The sequence below is a fragment of the Gallinula chloropus genome (assembly GCF_964237585.1).
Source record: "Gallinula chloropus genome assembly, chromosome: Z".
NCBI classification, from domain to species: Eukaryota; Metazoa; Chordata; class Aves; order Gruiformes; family Rallidae; genus Gallinula; species Gallinula chloropus.
This window is the reverse complement of record NC_140089.1, coordinates 30,928,125-30,944,688: the sequence shown is the minus strand read 5'-3', so window position 1 is coordinate 30,944,688 and position 16,564 is coordinate 30,928,125. Positions and strand designations below refer to the sequence as shown.

The window sequence follows — 16,564 nt, the reverse complement described above, 5'->3', positions numbered from 1 at the left end:
ATGGTTTAGTTGCAATGCACAATACTGTCCTTTTGGTAACCCCATCTCCATATTCCTTAGAGTTACAGTCTTGGTCCATTGGCAGATGTACTTCTTCCTTACTGAATTTGGCTTTCACTCAGTCTTTGTTTTTTGTAATAAAGTTTGTTTATACCCGTTCAAAGCCTATACTAAATCTGCAAGGAAAATTCAAGTAAAAAGATGTCATTTGGAACTATTATCTGCATCTTTTTCAGGCCACAAAATGTTAGTGTAGAATTCCTATTTATTTTAATGTGTGCCAGTCAAATAGATGGTACAAATTGTATTCTTAAAGCACTACTTTAGTGTATACAGTTTATTTTATTTATTATTATTGATTCTTTCACTTAGTCTTTCATCACAGTTGTAAAAGAATGAGTGTTCCAATTTGTTGCTGTAATACAGGCTATCCTGTGTCAAAGTATGATATGAATGACCGTGATGGTCAACTCAGAGTTGTGGGTAAACTAGGATTTTAATTTCTACCTTAGTGAACTTTGCCTTGCTTCTCATTTTACTCTACTGCTGGCTTTCCCCAATCCCACCCCAACCCCCACTCCCTATCCTTGAAATTTACAAGCGCTTTTTATCAACTGCCTATTGTGGAATTGTATCCTGAAGTGTGGTTTTTGTCTTCTATTCTGTGGCTAACTTAATGGAAATCCAAATCCTTTAATTATTTTTGGTATACAGGTATCGTTAGTAGGGAGTTCTTTTTCTTTCTTGTAGCCTATCCATTCCTTGCACAATCTATTTCATCTTTTTATTTCATGTTTCATAACATCCCCCAAGTGCCACATTCACCGTAGTAGACTCAATGTTATTTTGCAGCTAATAGGTTCTGAAAGAAGTGAGAGAGCACTTTCCCTTTTCCCAAGTATATATATCAGCACCTGGCATAATTTCATTGTCAGTGTTGTTTATCAGCTTCCCTTTTGTTCAGTTGTTCTGGTTATCAGAATATTGACTGTCTTTGGGTTATTGGTTATATTTCCATGGGATTCTACTCAGCTGCTTGGTTACATGCTAATTAAGTAACAAATCAGCATACATATTAACTTATACATTAGTTAACAATAAATAATCATGGAACTGTTACATATTTGGCAATGTATGCCTATTTAGAGGCATTTAGATACTGAAACATGAAGGTAGATTACTACTGAAATTTTTCAAACCAGCAGTGAATGACAGGTAATTAACTGGTTGACTTGAAGGCAAATTAAGTGCCTGTGTGGCTTTGTTGTGTTGAAAATTAGGCTAGGCAGCTCTGTGACCTTACCATCTCTGAGAATGTGATCCTGGGATAAGTTTCAGATATGTTCATTAAAACATTTAAATAATTCAATTTTGGTTGCACATTAGTAATTTAAATTAGGAAATTGTGTAATGAGGTATACTTATTCAGTTAGTTATTTCTTCTTTGGGATGTGAGCGTGGAATGAACTTGGTCCTGTGGAAAAATATAGAGTATGTCATAATGCAATGTAAGGTATTACAGGTGCATAATTAAGGTCACATGGACATCTCCAAATTTCATTTCTTCTGACAACTGAATGGTGACTTCATAGAATGATAGAATGGCATGGGTTGGAAGGGACCCCAAGGATCATAGAGCTCCAACGCCCCTGGCACAGGCAGGGACACCAACCTCCAGCCTGGATCTACACAAGGTTACCCAGGGCCCCATCCAACCTGGCCCTGAACACCTCCGGGGATGGGGCATCCACCACCTCTCTGGGCAGCCTGTTCCAGCACTTCACCACTCTCTCTGTAAAAAAACTTCCCCTTAATATCTAATCTAAACCTTCCCTCCTTTAACTTTAATCCATTCTCCCTTGTCCTGCCATTGTCTACCCTTTTAAAAAGTTGATTCCCCTCCTGTTTGTGTGTTCCCTTCAGGTACAGGGAGGCTGCAATGAGGTCCCCCACAGCCTTCTCTTCTCCAGGCTGAACTAGCCCAGCTCCCCCAGCCTCTCTTTGTAGGAGAGGTGCTCCAGCCCTCTAATCATCCTTGTGGCCTCCTCTGAAGCCTCTCCAACAGTTCTGCATCTTTCTTGTATTGCGGCCCCCAGACCTGGACACAGTACTCCAGATGGGGCCTCAGAGGGCAGAGTAGAGAGGGACAATCACCTCCCTGTCCCTGCTGGCCACCCCTCTTCTGATGGAGCCCAGGATACCATTGGCCTTGCGAGCTGCAAGAGCACACTTGCTGGCTCATGTTAAGTTTCTCATCCACCAGAATCCCCAAGTCCTCAGCAGGGCTACTCTCCAGGAGCTCTTCTCCCAGTCTGTACCTATATCTGGGATTCTTCTGGCCCAAGTGCAAGACCTTACACTTGGCAGTGTTGAACCTCATTAGGTTCACCGATGCCCATCTTTCCAGCCTGTCAAGATCCCTCTGGATGGCTTCCTTTCCTTCTGTTGTGTCAACCACACCACTCAGCCTGGTGTCATCTGCAAACTTGCTGAGGGTGCACTCAATTCCATCATCGATGTCATTGATACAGATGTTAAAGAGCACAGGTCCCAAGACATACCCCTGGGGGACCCCGCTTTTCACTGGCCTCCACCTGGACATAGACCCATTGACCACCACCCTTTGTCTACGTTAATGTGATTTAATTTAGAATAGTGCATAATATTGCTGGTTTTGTATGTAGCTTTATAGTTCTGTTGGGTTTGGTTTTATTTAAAGTTAGGAGAAACAAATTATTGTAGAATTAAACAAGCTCTCTTTACCTTGTCACCAGAGTTCCCATGCCTTACCTTTTACCTGTGAAACATTACTCAACACTGAAGTGGGTTGGAAGTGGTAACTGGAGGCAAGAAAGTACAATCTAGCCTTTGCTTTCCCTCCCCTCCAAATGAAATCTCTTGGAAGTGAGAAGGAATTAGCTGTTGAGATGTGTTTGCTGTCTTAAAGCAGGATATTATTAAAACAGTGGGCAGGTGGTTTTGGACTCTCTTTTAGATGATATGTCTACTTTGAAAACATGTCTGCTGAGTTTTAAGGTCAGGTGCCGTGGTTTTATCCACTCAAGCTGTAACCAGCTGCTGCAGATGTTTTAGGAATGTTTGCCCTTTGTTAGTGTGGAAATGTCAGCATGACCTTAGTTTAGTGTTGTTATTGTGAACACAGTACATGTTTACAAAATATATTCCTGGTAAATGTAAAAAAAAGTATGAAACAACAGGGTTTTTCACAGTTGCTGTCAGCATGAAAGCCAAATATGTTTGTCCAGAGAATTTCTCAGTGTGTGATATTTGTCCTGATAAAATACCAAATATTTCTCTCTCTCCCCTCCATGCCTGTTCTGCTCTTCATCCTGCACCACCTTTTCTGCCCTTTTTAGCCCTCTTTGCCCCTCTTCTCCTTCACAAAATACTCCCCAGGTAAAAGCTATGCCCTCTGGTAGATGTGCAGCTCGTAGGAAGACCTCAGTAGAGAAAATAGGAAAGTGTGCTACTATTTACACTTTGTCTCTAATGTCAACTGAGAATGGAATGGCTGCAGATAATTATGATAAAATGATAGATTTTTTTTTTTAAAGATCAAACTGTTTTCTTTTTTTAAAAAAAATCTTTAAAATAGTATGATGATTGTCATTTTATGACACACTTGATAAAGGTGAATCTAAGGTACTGTATTTAGTTTGAGAATTCTAATTTAAATTATTAATTGATGATAACTTGAAAGCCCTTGCAAAGAGAATATTTTTAGATCATCTACAGCCTGTGTTTCTATTAAATTATACTGAAATGTGATGTTTATAAAAATGTTCTATCTCACTGTCTGTCTACTCATATTTAAGCTTATTTCCATAATATTTTAATAGATGTCACACCTTTTGGAGGCAGCAGGTTATTAGGAAGTATGTTTTACAGTTAGGAGGGGAGAGGGAATGGGATTCAGGAGTGCTTTGAAATTTATTTTTTTAGAACGCTTTTTACTTACTAGTGTTTCTTCCTCTGCCTCCCTTGTTAGTAATATTTATTATTTTTAGTTACTTTTTATTATATTAATGTAGTAATAACGAATGCAAATAGAACGAAATAATTGAAAAATGCTCACTTATTCAAGTAGTGTTGTTGAATTTACTGTTTTTTCCACATAGAATGGCTAATGGGATTCTGTCATTAGACCACATTCATTACATGTTTAAATTTCCACTGCAAAGGGGGAGCTTGCCTTTAGATCATATCCATTGTACAGTAGAATTAATGTGAAGAGTGAAGTTGAGAATTTACTGACCTGTTTGCTTTTACATTTTAATTTTATGTTTTACATTAATCTGTCTTTCTGCATTTGATAGATGCGTAATAAGAAGGATGCATGTACACGGTATTAAAAAATTCTGTTAAAATTGTGGGAGCAAGTCACTTGAAATTTAATTTAATTATATGAGATAAAGCATTTGGTGGACTCTTACTGCATTATGTGCTATTTTCCATACACAGAGGATGCAAATTTTAAGTTTGTGGTCATGGCATGTTTCTCCTGCATTGATACTAAAATGTGGGCTAAGCTAGGTTTGTTGCATTTTTTACATTATTGAGTTACGTAGGCAATACTTAATGATTCAAATACACATTCTTTATGCCAGAAGAAGCTTAAACTATGTTTTGTCAAAAGAAAGATTTTAACATATCATTACTCTCTGGCTGAATTTGGAAAGCATTGATGCTGTCGATCAATGCATGGCCTTTATTTGCGGCTTGTCTGTGAAGGAATAGAATTGGAGGTTAGCAATCTGAAAATAAGGACACTTAAATTCCAGTAACATGTCATTTTAGTGATATGCACAGGTAATTGTTTCTAGCAGTGGTCAGTGATAGAAGCTTCAGAGGAAAAGATAGGAGAAGCTTTGGATGAGCTCTAGAAAAAAATTTCTGTAAGTACAGCTGTTTCCTAATCGTATCTTTTGGAATCTGGTCATGCCTTGAGGCAAAACTGTTAGTTTACCATTGCTACATTAAAGAAAAATCCTTCCTGTTACTGGTAACCCTTGACACTCTTGTGATTCCAGCAGATGTTTTGTTTTTCACTTTGGAACTCAATTAACATATCCTTTGTTTTAGTAAGTTAGATGGTAAGCTCCTAGTGTGTCATCAGTTACCTGAAGTGGAAGCATTTCTTCCTCTTAAACTTGTTGCATTTAAATTTTGTGATTACTTTACAAATAAAAGTAAATGAGAGTTCCCAGTCTATTGTATTAGTTTTGTATATTGCTGTCATGTTTCCTCTTGTAAGTGTTTTGTGTAGAGTCCCAGATTTCTCAGAAGTTTTTGCAGGCCTCTGATTACTGATAACCTCTTTCTCTGAATACCCACTATTTCTGCTCTATCCTTTTTTAGATAGGGGGACCAGAACTGAATACAGTTTTTCAGGTGAGGGCAAACCATTTATTAATGTAATGACATTTTATTTCTGGTGTTATTTTCCATCACATTCTTCATGCATCCTGATATTTGTTTCTTTTCTGACCACCATTGTAAACCAATTAGTAACACGCCTATGGGTGGGAGGGAAAATGGCTTTTGTATGTGTATAAATCACTTAACAGGTATGCATACTAGTGTACTGAGAGAAAGAGTGACAAGGTAGGTGATACAAGCCACGAAGCAACCATTTGAAAGCAAAACTTAACTGGAATTTTTTTTCAGAGATTTTTATACCCATAGTTTGTTGGAAGTACTTCATCCTGCCAAAAAGGGATTGGGGAAGGGAATACATTTTTTTAAAAAAAATCTAAACCACACGAACTATTGATACCTGCTGGAGGTTTTTTCCTTACCTTTTCCCCTTTTTTAAACTAGTGGTGATAGAAATAAAAGATTATAGTTTGCCATTTTGGTGCAGTGATGCGTTGAATTGCAACTTTATCTACTGTGTTCTTTATTGCTTCAAAATACATAAGTTTATCGTGCTGTAGTTCGGATTTATTTTTTTCTCTGTGGTTTCTTTACATCCACCTAATATCTGAATTTTTATGAACTTTCTTTTAATAGGCTGAGAGAGCAAGAAAGAAAAGAAGCAGAAGAAGCTAGTCAGAAAGAAATAGAAGAATGGGAAAAGTCACTTTTAGCTCAAGCAGCACCTACAAGGATGGAGACAATGTGGGAGATTCCAGCTATTGGTCATTTTCTTTGTTTAGCACAACAAATTTTAAATTTACCTGAAATAGTATTCTATGAATTGGAACGTTGTCTTCTGATGCCTCAGTGTAATGTTTTTTTGTCTAAAATAATGACTTCTTTGTTAAGCCCTCCTCATCGTAGATCTACATTACATCGCAGACCTACACTTTCTTACAGGAGTTGGGAGGCAGCACTCAGACAGAAAGTGCAACACTGGTATACTGTTGTAGGGCAGACTGACAATCCGAATAGCTCTGCAGAAAAACTTGGATTGTGTCCCCAGTTTTTCAAAGTCCTTGGAGAAGTTAATCCCTTGGAGGAAAAACCATTTCATGAGTTACCATTCTACCAAAAAGTGTGGCTGCTGAAAGGTCTCTGTGATTTTGTGTATGAAACACAAAAAGATGTGCAGGATGCAGTGCTAGGTCAGCCTATCCATGAATGCAGAGAAGTAATTCTTGGTTATGACTACTTGGAGAATGCATATGTTCATTTTCCACAGTTCTGTGGTGCAGATGTTCGGATTTACAAGCAAAAACCTTTTCAGGCTCCTGAATTCCCATCTCCTCCCATCAAAGTTAAAAAAGTGTCACGTATTAAATTGGAGAAAGTAAAACATGAATATGTAAGCAAAAGCAATGGGGAGGTCACTTCTGGTGGTAGAGAGGAGCAGCTGCATCATTCCAAGGTCGAAGTAGAGAAAAATACAGACTCCGTTGTTAACTCTCCAGAAAAAAAAACACATTTGGGTAGCTTTAGAGTCACTACAGAGGAGATAAGGATTAACTGTGAAATCAAGACCTCAAGAGACTGCGAAACAAAAAAACCTGGTTGCTATAAAGAGAACTTGAGAAATTTGGTTAGCTCAGGAGAGATTTTTGGTATGGGTGGTCACCCTAGTTCAGGAGAGATAAGGACTGTGGAGAATGGTCAAGGTGGTGCTGAAATGGCCAGAGTAAAATCTGAGATCAGTCCATTCAAGGAGAACACACTGAAAGTTTGCCAGATGCATATCAATGGCACTCATAATGACAACCAAGACACAAGTTACCATGAATCTGCTAAAGAAATAATGCTGGAAAACTCAATGTGGAATAATAAGAAGCTGAATAAATTGCGGGCAAAAAAGAAGAAAAAGAAAAAAAAGAAGTTGAAGGATATTCTAAATGAAAATCTGCAGAGAAAACTAGATGACTTGCAAAGAAAACGTGAGATTCATCTTCATCCATTCAAGTATTACAAATCTGAGCTCCAGAACAAATTGTTTATAATTAAAAAGAAAGCAAAACACAAGAAGCACAAGTCTGGTAAGTTGACATTTTTACCTGTAATAAAATTTAGGAGGTTACTGATCTTCTAAAAATAATTTTCTTAGCTAATTAGTCTACATTTTATTTCATGCATTAGACTTTCCTGATGTTGATTTTAGTGTGGAAGTTTCCTGTTTAGTAACATAAGCATATAAAACACGCATCAGCTGATGAAACCATTACTCATTTGCAGAATGTATCTTTAGATGACATAATTCATTGGAAGAGTTTTTTCATTATGAAAAATATTTAGGGGAATGAATGTGACTGAGTGGTTAGCATTACAGTGTGTAGCTTGTAGATGTTTTATGCTGTTTTATGTCATAGCAATTGTGGAAATATTTCTCCCCTTCCAGATATTACTACTTTTTCCAAATTACTCATAAATGCAAAGTAGTTACATGAGATCACAGAATCAGAGAGTGTTAGGAGTTGGAAGGTACCTCAAAAGATCATCTAGTCCAACCCCCCCTGCCAGAGCAGGATCACCTAGAGTAGGTCAGACAGGAATGCATCCAGGTGGGTTTTGAAGGAGACTCCACAGGCTCTCTGGGCACCCTGTCCCAGGGCTCTGTCACCCTCACGGTGAACAAGTTTTTCCTTATGTTCACATGGAACCTCCTGTGCCCCAGCTTGCACCCATTGCCCCTTGTCCTACTGTTGGACATCACTGAGAAGAGCCTGGCTCCGTCCTCCTGACACTCGCCCTTTACGTATTTATGGACATCAGTGAGTCTCCTCCAGGCTAAAGAGACCCAGCTCCCTCAGCCTGTCCCCATTAGATGTTGAATCTGAAATCATTCCTAGTGGAACTACATCTTAGGTCTCCCAACAGTACTGCTTTGACTCATGACCTGATCACATTTCTGCCTAGTCCAACACATGAGATAGAGAATTAGTGCAGACAGCGTTTTTACTGAAGATGGGGGCAACATCTAGTCCAGCATTTCAGGTAGGTGATACATGATCCAGATTTCCATTAACACACTGGAGAATTTTAAACCAATTTTGAAACAGTAAAGTTTTGCAGTCCTTAGGTCAGTAAATTTTCCTGTAGTTGTAGTATTTTGGATGTCATAGGAGCACTATAAAGCTTAATCTTCAGTCATCGTGAGTTGTGGGGTAAGTTATCTGTGCTAGATTTTATCAGACTGCTTCAAAAATTTTTGAAGCTGCAGACACTTTTTTCATAACAGTAAATAGACAGGTGAACGTTGGATTTCAGCTGATAAGCAGAGAGCCAAAACCAAAAATCTGTCTTAACTAAATGTCTTTTAAAAGGTAAGAGAATTCTGAGATCTGATGCCAATGTATTTTAGCTAGAGGTTGAGTGGGAATTTAAAGCTAAGAAAACAAGTAATGTTTAGATCCCAAATACTTGTGCAGAATACCTAAAGAACTATCTTGCTGTATAAATCACAAACTTCTGCCTTCAGGAAATTTCAATGCTCTCATCTAAACATAAGCTTTAAGAATTGCAGTTAACGTTCATATATGTAGTATTCAGCAAATGTAATGTATCTTACATTCATGATTGTTAGCTCTCCAAATGCATCACTGTCTTCATTCTTCTTAAAACCAAACAACAAAATAACCCAAATTGCAAATAAAAGTCTTTCAATTTAGAGAACTATTGGGATAAGACGTACTGTGTTTTGCATATGGTGCACAGATGCTAAAGTGAAAACAAATACCTGGCTCTTTGTTACTGCAGTTACCTTACATACACTGACCTCTATAGTTAGTGTGTGATCTCTATTTCTTGTAATAAATTTGTTTTACTTTCTGAAGTGCTAAAAAAGTTTAGGCTTTGTAATAGCATAATACGAAGGCTCATCTAATGCTGATCTGATACAGGATTTTAACAGAGTTTATTTATCCAGTTGTCATCTTTGCACTTTTCTTAGAGTGTATCTGTCGTGGTTTCACCCCGGCTGAGGGGCAAGATCCACGCAGCTGCCTGCTCCTTAAAGGAAAAGAGCAGGGAAAAGGGAAGGGGCGGGGGGGCTGAGAGGTAAGGGAAGGGAAGAGGAAGGGGCAAATAACCCCAAAACCAAGAAATTAAGAGGCCCGTGGGTTAGGATAAGGATAGTTTACTAAGATAACAGAAAGATACAATATAACAATGCTAACAGGACTTCAGAGCAAAAATATATGAAGCTGTTGATACCCAATGCAGTTTCTCACCAAACCACACAACTCAGGCCGTGCCACCCAGAGCCGTCCCAGAACCCGACCGTCCCCCAAGAACCGCGCGTCCCGGAGCCACCCTCGTCCTTCCTCCCATCAGCCCCCGATATCCTGGGCAGGACGTAACTGGCGTGGAATACTCTCTTTGGTCAGTTGGGTCACCTGTCCTGGCTTCGCCCCTCCTTTCTCATGAAGAGCTGAGAAAGTCCTTGACTTTCTGACAGCAACTAGAAACATCAGGGTGTTACCAGCACTACTCCCATTTTACTCTCAAACACAGCATTCATCTGCTGTTACAAATGAAATTAACTCCATCCTGACCAAAACCAGGACAGTATCTTAGGACCTGAATATATTTCAGAAGCATTATAAAACAAGCTAGTGTTGCATACTATAAAAAAACAGGAGTTAAAGCAGTTGTACTTTCAGTTTTAGTTTGTGGTGGTTTTACATGACTGAATAGTCGATTCAGCAGTAGAATGCCTTGTATCTCTGTTTTCCAATTCTATATTGTGCCATAAAGAACATTAGCAAAGGTAATTGTATATAGAAATTAATGTATAGTTTTGTTAAGAATAAATATCTGTAACTGTAGACCAGTACCAGATGCTGTTAGTTATCTGAATTTTGGCTTTAATTTTACATATTTTCATAGTCAGCACTTCAGCTGTAGTATTACTCCCTGCCATTGTCCATTTTGGACAGGAGGTAGATATGTCAATGCAGGTGGAAATCCAGAAAAGAGTGACATTTTGTCACATATTCCATTGGTGTTTGCACTGTTTTGCAATCCTGACTGCACACAGAGAGGTCATGTGTGTCTATTGAATGAGAGAGGATGGAAATTCCTCTTCTGCACTTTTACTTTTCCCATGTGTCTAACTTATTCATCTGCCGGATCTTGATAGTCTGAATTAAGCTTAGATGGTGTGTTCATCTTCATTCAGGTGGATGGCATAAGATGCTCTTTTTAATCTGCAGGTGACAGGCATTGACCTGGGCATGATATGAAGGGTCCCATTTCTTTTGCTGCTGTCTTGTCCTTTATTTCTTAATGTGTCAAGGCTTTTCCTTTCTTACCCCAAGTCATTGCAAATTTTGACCTTGCAGGAGAAATTTTTCCTAAAACATTATAGTATTAAAGAGCTCTTCTTCCTATGCTTGTTGTCTGTTATTCCTTGAGCTGTTAGGTTGAAACAGATAGGATGAGATCAAATTAATGCTAATGCCGTATTATTTTGTAACAGTTCATGATGTGCAAGGCTACGTTGTATTTATTATAGAATCTTTAAGGTTAGAAAAGACTTCTGCAATAGCATTAAGTAAAATGTCTTGTCAGTATTGCCATGTCAACTAAACAATGTCCTGGAGTGGCACATCTGTATGTTTTTTGAACACCTTTCGGGATGGTGACTCCACTACCTCTCTGGGCAGACTGACCACTCTTTCAGCTAAGAAATTTTTCCTAATATCCAATCTAAACCTCCCTGACACAACTCAAAGCCATTTCCTTCTGTCCTGTTGCTAGTTACTTGGGAGAAGGGACCAACCTCCACCTCACTACAGACTCCTTTCAGGTAGCTTTAGAGACTGATAAGGTCTCCCCTCAGTCTGCTCTTCTACAGGCTAAACAAACCTGGTTCCTTTAGCCACTCCTCACAAGACTTGTGTTCCAGACCCTGTACCAGCGTTTTTGCCCTTTTCTGGACATGCTTCAGCTACTCAGTGTCCTTCTGGTAGTAAGGGGCCCCAAACCAAACACAGTACTCAAGCTGTGGCTTCGCCAGTGCACAGAGTATAGAGACACAATCACTTCCCTACTCCTGCTGGCCACACCATTCCTGATACAGGCCAGGATGCTGTTGGCCTTCTTGCCCATCTGGGCACACTGCTGGCTCGTTCAGACAGCTGTCAGTCAACAGGCCCAGGTCCTTTTCTTCTGGGCAGCTTTCCAGCCACTCTTCAACAAAAGCTCTTCTCAAATCTCTTCTGAAATTTTACCTTTGGTGTAAAGATACCCTTACAATACAGAACAGACAAAGAGATTTGATAAAACTTGTTCTAAATTAAAAAAAAACAATTTAAATCTGATCACAGCTGTAATCACTCCTCACAATGTTCTTTAAAAGTAGAAGAGGTAGAAGAGAGCATCAGGGATGTAAAAGTGAGTAGCTTTCCAAAGATTTCATCAAGATGTTGGGTTTTTTCTGCTATTGGTTCTTTAAGACAGCTAAACGTAACTGAGCTCATATTTCTGTTGAGGTAATTTGCACATTCAGAACTTGCTGTAGGAGTAGTACCCAAAAGTACTGTTCACAGACTGGCTCTCTAGGTTTCTTTTTTCTGAAAACTTCCTCTAACTGTAGTAAGTAAAATGTCATGGAGAACACAGCCATGTTCTGAATATTGCTGAGTTACAGGGTTTTCTTACAAGGTAGAAAAGGAAGATGTAACCCCTGTAATGAATCAGTGCCTGAAAAAGGTGATGGTTGTTATGGTGGCACTGGTGTGTCTTTTTATTATTGACAGAGTAGTACTGAATATAGCAGAAAGATAGCATCAGGGAGTATTTCTGTCAACAGCTTGCATGCTTGGCATTCATTTTAATCGTTATTTTATTACTGGAGTTAAATAATAACTCCTGGAATTGGACTGTGACAAGGCGTTAGGCTTGTTGGATCTGGATTAGACCACATTGCTGAAGTGAATAGTGGGATACAACAAGGAGTGCAGCGCAAGACACAATACAAAGACAGGAGAATTCAGTGACTGCATGCTTGAAACAGAGACTGGATGAAATTCAGAACATCCATAGGGTTGAGAAAATAGGAGGGACAAGAGGCTGCTTGAAATAACCATGATGTGCCTGAAGCAGAGGTTGAAGTAAGTGTAAATAATCTTTTATTCCAGTTGATGTAGCAAGCACCAGTATAGCACACACTTTAGAAGGCTCTTGATTTAAGTTCTATGCCCTGTACTTGAGCTTTTAAAGATTCATAGCAGTCCCCCTGCTTACAGTCTGTTTCATGGGGTATTTTATTTATTTAGAGTACCATTACGCTTTGTGTATGAAATCAAGAATTCCCTGAATGTCAGGAAAATAATTTAACCCAGCAGCAGAGTTCATAGTGTCTGCTGTACTGTCCTTCAGAGTTTAATCTTCACTTTTGCCTTCAGAGATATAAAAACGTCCTCCTAGTGTTGTCATGTGTCTACATCTGGAACAGCTTGTTAACAATTTTGAAAAGATTAAATGAGGTATTTACCAAGTTGTAACAATGTATTCAGTGTATTAAGCTGCAGTGTCAGTGTGTTCTGAAACATGTACCACTGAGTTTTTATTGGGTTACTTACATTGTTCTGTAAAGCAGCATTATTAATGCATTTGTTCAGACTTGCTTTGCTGTTTTGACCATACAAAAGCATATGCTGTGTCAGTGTGGAAGCTTCAAAAGTCTAGGCTAATGGTTCATTTCCCAGATTATTGCACACTGTTTAAAAGAGGAGCCATCGCAAGGAAGATAGAAGGTTAGGAGCATAAAGAGAAAACAACATGCTCAGTACTTGCCAGATCTTTGGAAGGCATGAAATTTGTCAGTTTTTCAGTTTAAGCATTGTTGCTAGAATGTAATAAGAAAACAGGAATTCTTTCAGTTGGAGGAAGAGAACTTTATTTTACTCCTGACAGATACAACTGACTTAGTTTTTGATGTTAAAAAACTTCCATTTCGCCATCTAAGGGAATAAGGCTCTGCTGCAGTAAAAATTGCATTTGTGTTTAAAGTCATTAATAGTTTTTATTCAGAATGTTGTGTGCTTTCACTTTATAATTTGAAGCACAGATTGTCGTTCTTCAGGGAGCAACCACAAGGACTCAAATATCGCAGTTGATAGCAAATCTGTAAAATCTTTTTAAAGTCAAAATTATCTATGTTATGGTCACTTTCAAATGGGTTGTATTGCCCTTGATTGAGGTAGTTTACAAATGCTAAGAGCATTTCTGTGGCTTAGTGTTTTGTCTACATTTCTATGCCTCTAAAATGGGATGAGATCTGAAATACCATGTGCTTATTTATTCCCCCTAGCTTAGTTGCATCTAACCTACATAGTAGATGTTTTTGGATGCTCAACTAGTGTACAGGCCATAGTTTTTATGTTACCTTGTTAATTGCCTGTGCATCTCTATTCAGTCGTAACTGTGGAATTTATTTTGGCTTGAAAGGAAAACCTGTGGCAGTCAGACATATTCTGGACCTGCTTAATTAAAATAATATCTAAGAACTTTCTCAACACCTCTGAGAAAGCTCTTAGACATTATTTAAGTTAAGCAGGTACAGAATATATGTTCCACCATGTGTGAACACCAGAAAGGTGTTCATTTCCAGTGCATCATAGAACTTAGAAATGTTCCAGCAGTGGTGTTATTTAAAAGGAATGTATGGGAAAGAACTGTAGGTCTGGATTTATTTTGTGCTTTCAGCAATGAAGCAAATTACTTGATGACAATTATAAACATGTAGAAGGAATAACCAGCTCTTAATTCTATAAAACAATCTAATGCAGTTAAATAGTCAACATCATAAAATAATCTAATGTCTTGGAATTGAGATTAGAACAGATAACTCAAAGCAGTATTAATTCAGGGAAGACATAATTCTTCTGTTCCACCTACTCTGGTCACCATTCATTTAACATTAAAAATTAAGAAGCAGTAATGTAAAAATTGTTCACCTTTGGATTATTTTACTCATTTATTTTGTTTTAGTTTGGGTTTGTTATGTAAAATATTGTCTTTACTCTTTACTCTTCATACATGAAACATAGAATATTCTGTTTCAGACATTACTAGTATTTCAGTGCTTTCCAATACAATGTTCACCTGCTTTGAAATCGGCTTTTCTCAGAAGAGCATTTTCCACATTCAATTCAGTGCTTTCACCAGCTTCTGTTACTGGGTTACAGGCAGGCAGCTAAACACTACAGAGCTGTTTGCCTCCTGCCCCCCTGCAGTGGGATGGGGAAAGGAATCAGGTGGAAAAAAGGGTGAAACTTGTGGGATGAGACAATGTCAGTTTAATATAAATTTTATTATTAATTATTACAAAACCAGGGATGGATAATGCAGTTGCTGACTGATGCCCATCAAGGTTTTTAGCAGTGGCTTTTGCCCCCTGCCCCCCACAGCTTCCCTCTTGGGTGTTTGTTGGGGAGTTTTTTGGTTGTAGTTCAGCATGACATCATATGGTGTGGAATATCCCTTTGGGCAGTTCACCCTCAGCCTACTCACTAGCAGGGCAGTATGATAAGCTAAGTCTTTGACTTGGTGTAAGCATCGCTTAACAACAACTAAAACAATTGTTATCAGTGTTTCATCAGCACTGTTCTCGTCCTAAATCCAAAACAGAGCACTACACCAGCTACAAGGGAGAAAACTAACTCTGTTCCAGTCAAAACCAGAACATCATTATACAGATTAAAATCCTTATCATTCTTCAAGCACCAAATACTGTCTGGGTGGACAGGGTTCTATCCAACTTAAAGTTGCTTTGGTCTGCTTAATAACATCTCCAGTTTTTTTGGCGGATGAGTATGGTTTTACTCAGGTTTTCCACAATAAACTTAACTGTATTTTACTGCATTCTTGTTGCAAGATGATTTATTTCAGCAGGTAAAGGCAGAAAATGTGCAAATTTAGCTTTTGGGCTCTGATGCTACTAGCTCTAAGTGTAGCTTGGTAGGATGTCATCAGAAAGAAATCTTCCCTCAAATCAAGTTATGTTTTATATGCACAGATCATTATAGTTTAATGTAGGATCAGATTTGTTGTAGCTGTCTTGAAGAATAAAGTAATTGGATAATTTCAATTTATTCTGTTGTAGAGAAAGAAAGGGACTCTCTGTTTGTTGCATAGTCCTGATTCATCTACGTAACATGGAAGGGCTCGTGGTGTAGGTGTCTGAGTTGTCCCCTCCCTAATCTCAGGAACAGCTTAAATCTCTTTCAGTACTGGAGATGGTATAAAAAGAGCTGATCATCTCCTGCAATATGTGAGGAGGAAAAGTGCTAGTGACAACTTCTGTCCAAGGTTAGATGTCATTATGGTCTCTTCTCGACTGAACTGAAACCCAACTGAGATGTGGAAACTGGTGGAAAAGGTGGTGTGGAGACATAAGTAGTAATTGTGCCACAGTAAAATCATGTTAGGCTGACATTTCCTACCTTTAGAACGGTTCAATTTGCAGCAAAGTAGATCTTTACATATATATAGTTATATATTTTTATATATATATAAATATATACATAGTTTTGATGTGCATGTATTTGAGTACAACTCAGATGTTTTTAATCCAGTAATGTTATTTTATAATTCTGGCAAGGGAAAATAAAGTGCTTTTTCCCCCCATTTTTTTTCTATTATTATGCAAAAGGAACTTAAACTTTAATTTTTATTACAAGTATTGCTCTATAGTAGAAACAGAATTAAGACCATACCAATAAGAATAAAAGTATATCAATATTTATTTATAAATATTTATAAAACGTTTATCAAAACAGTTGTCCAAGTAAGTATTTCTCTACTCTGCAAAAAATAATTCAGTGTTGGAGCTGTTGCTGGATAGGGAGGCCCCTGTTAGTACCTCGAGATGGTAGGGCTAGCAATAGCTTGTATGCACTTGCAGCTATTGAAGAAGGCTCCCTCACCTATTTCAAGATCATGATTTTCTTCTGGACTTCTTGTTTCAGATTGGGAAACTCTGTTTTGAAGAAATATGTTTTCTCATTTAATTCTTAGATGATGGGGAAGAAGTGTAAAGAAATATATCAGTCAATGCTTTTGACTAATAAATATATATATATTTATTACTTCTGTTCAGTGCATCCCCGAGTTACTGATTCCTGGT

The 16,564-nt window shown here is 38.2% G+C and overlaps 1 protein-coding gene across 1 annotated transcript in view; it reads left to right on the top strand.

The window, feature by feature from the left end:
- BRD10 (bromodomain containing 10) overlaps positions 1 to 16,564 on the top strand; it is a gene marked incomplete at its 5' end in the record, with an annotated part of 54,259 nt that overhangs the window by 4,969 nt on the left and 32,726 nt on the right. Inside the window, one exon of the mRNA XM_084277880.1 lies at positions 6,034 to 7,469. Coding sequence (XP_084134006.1) covers positions 6,034 to 7,469 — 1,436 coding nt within the window. The remainder of the gene's footprint in view (positions 1 to 6,033; positions 7,470 to 16,564) is intronic.